We start from the raw sequence: 1,620 nt of genomic DNA, 5'->3' as shown, positions 1-1,620 counted from the left end.
TGTTGGAAGAAGTACAGCCAGAATGTTCCTTGGAGGTGAGGAAGACAAGACTACGTCTCTCATGATTTAGACACATATTCAGAAGGTACGAGTCCCTGCAAAAGGACATCATGCTTGGTAAAGTGGAGGGTCAGTGAAAAAGAGGAAGACCCCAACAAGATGGATTGACACAGTGGCAGTAGCAATGGGCTCAAACATAGCAACAATCGTGAGGATTGTGAAGGACCAGACACTGTTTCCTTCTGTCGTGCATAGAATCGCTTTAAGTTAGAACTGACTCAATGGCACCTGACAACAACAACAACATTTCCACCTCTTTCCACCTCTGATTTCAAACATATCTCCTCTCTCTATGTGAGGAGCAAAGAGAAATGTCCACTCTTTGAAGTCAGCTCATGGTAACTTAGAAAGAAAAAGGTTCACACTTAATTCAGATATGATTTTGCAAGAACCACAATCTATAATCCTTTTAGGATACATTCTTGCAGCAAATTTGTAGTTATCTTTGAAAAGTCATCATTTCACCCCCATTGGATTAAGGAAGTAAGTGATCCACAAAAATCACTATTGCCAAATCATTTGGGGAAATGGAAAGTTGATTAAAAGATTAAAACCTTCTGGTCATATTCTCTGAGATTCTACTTCAGTACATCTAGGATAGACCTCAGGCACAATTACGTAACCTTAATTCATCAAACGATTAGATTTTCCATGCTGGCATCTTGGTCAACAATAGATCATGAGACTTTATTAGTGATAAATCCTTTCCTCTAAATCTTCCTACAAATGCAGGTAGATCATCAGCTCTGGTTGAATGTCATGAAAATAATGATTAGATTCCAGGAGATCAAAATGGAAAATGTGAAATGTGGTTTGTATGCAATCTAGAATGCACTGTTGTCACCTTTATGCAACAAGACAATTGCTTTCCTTGACCTGACTGCTTACACATACCATGTTTAAGTTCTTTGGATTACATCCAGTAAAAGCAAATAGGACATTGCTGCATACATGATGAAACAGTTTCTGGTTGCAGACCTTGGTGGCGAGGAAGTGGCGGACAAACGTATGAGAGCAGAATGCCTTGTCACCAAAGAAAACCTGCAAGATCAATTAAAAACAGCATCAAAACTCATAGGTTAGGATTTCAAGAGTGAAAAATGAGTGGTAATTCTGACAAGGTTGAATAAATACTCAGTAGTTATCGTTGATGAAATCATGACCTGTGGTCCTCCCAATTCACCTCCTGTGTGTTGTCTTTGTGGTCCTCCCAATTCACCTCCTGTGTGTTGTCTTTGTGGTCCTCCCAATTCACCTCCTGTGTGTTATCTTTCAAGAACCATTACCTTGAATGTTATTTTGGCAGGTGCCTTGAGGAAACCAGTACCCATAAGAAATTGGTAAAACTTTGGAGATAGGCATACCTGAGTTTGATTCAAACTGTCTCAAGAATTAAAGGCCACAGAGGTAGATACTATTCTATACACAATCCTGTAATAACAATAACAATGGATGCACATATAGACATCCAACTAAATAAGTGTGGGAAAGAGAATTTGACTATACTCATGCATACATATAGATTTGACAGAGCTATCTGTACACATGTATTTACCTGTG

At 38.8% G+C, this 1,620-nt stretch overlaps 1 protein-coding gene across 1 annotated transcript in view; it reads right to left on the bottom strand.

Annotated features, from left to right (window-relative positions):
- Positions 1-1,620, bottom strand: part of LIPK (lipase, family member K) — a 59,228-nt gene that overhangs the window by 17,188 nt on the left and 40,420 nt on the right. The window contains exon 6 of the mRNA XM_006831122.1: positions 955-1,101. Within this exon, the coding sequence (XP_006831185.1) occupies positions 955-1,101 (147 nt within the window). The remainder of the gene's footprint in view (positions 1-954; positions 1,102-1,620) is intronic.

This window comes from Chrysochloris asiatica, unplaced genomic scaffold (genome assembly GCF_000296735.1).
Source record: "Chrysochloris asiatica unplaced genomic scaffold, ChrAsi1.0 scaffold00003, whole genome shotgun sequence".
In the NCBI taxonomy this organism is placed as follows: Eukaryota; Metazoa; Chordata; class Mammalia; order Afrosoricida; family Chrysochloridae; genus Chrysochloris; species Chrysochloris asiatica.
Note: the sequence above shows the minus strand (reverse complement) of the source record. Positions and strands in the feature narration are given on the sequence as shown.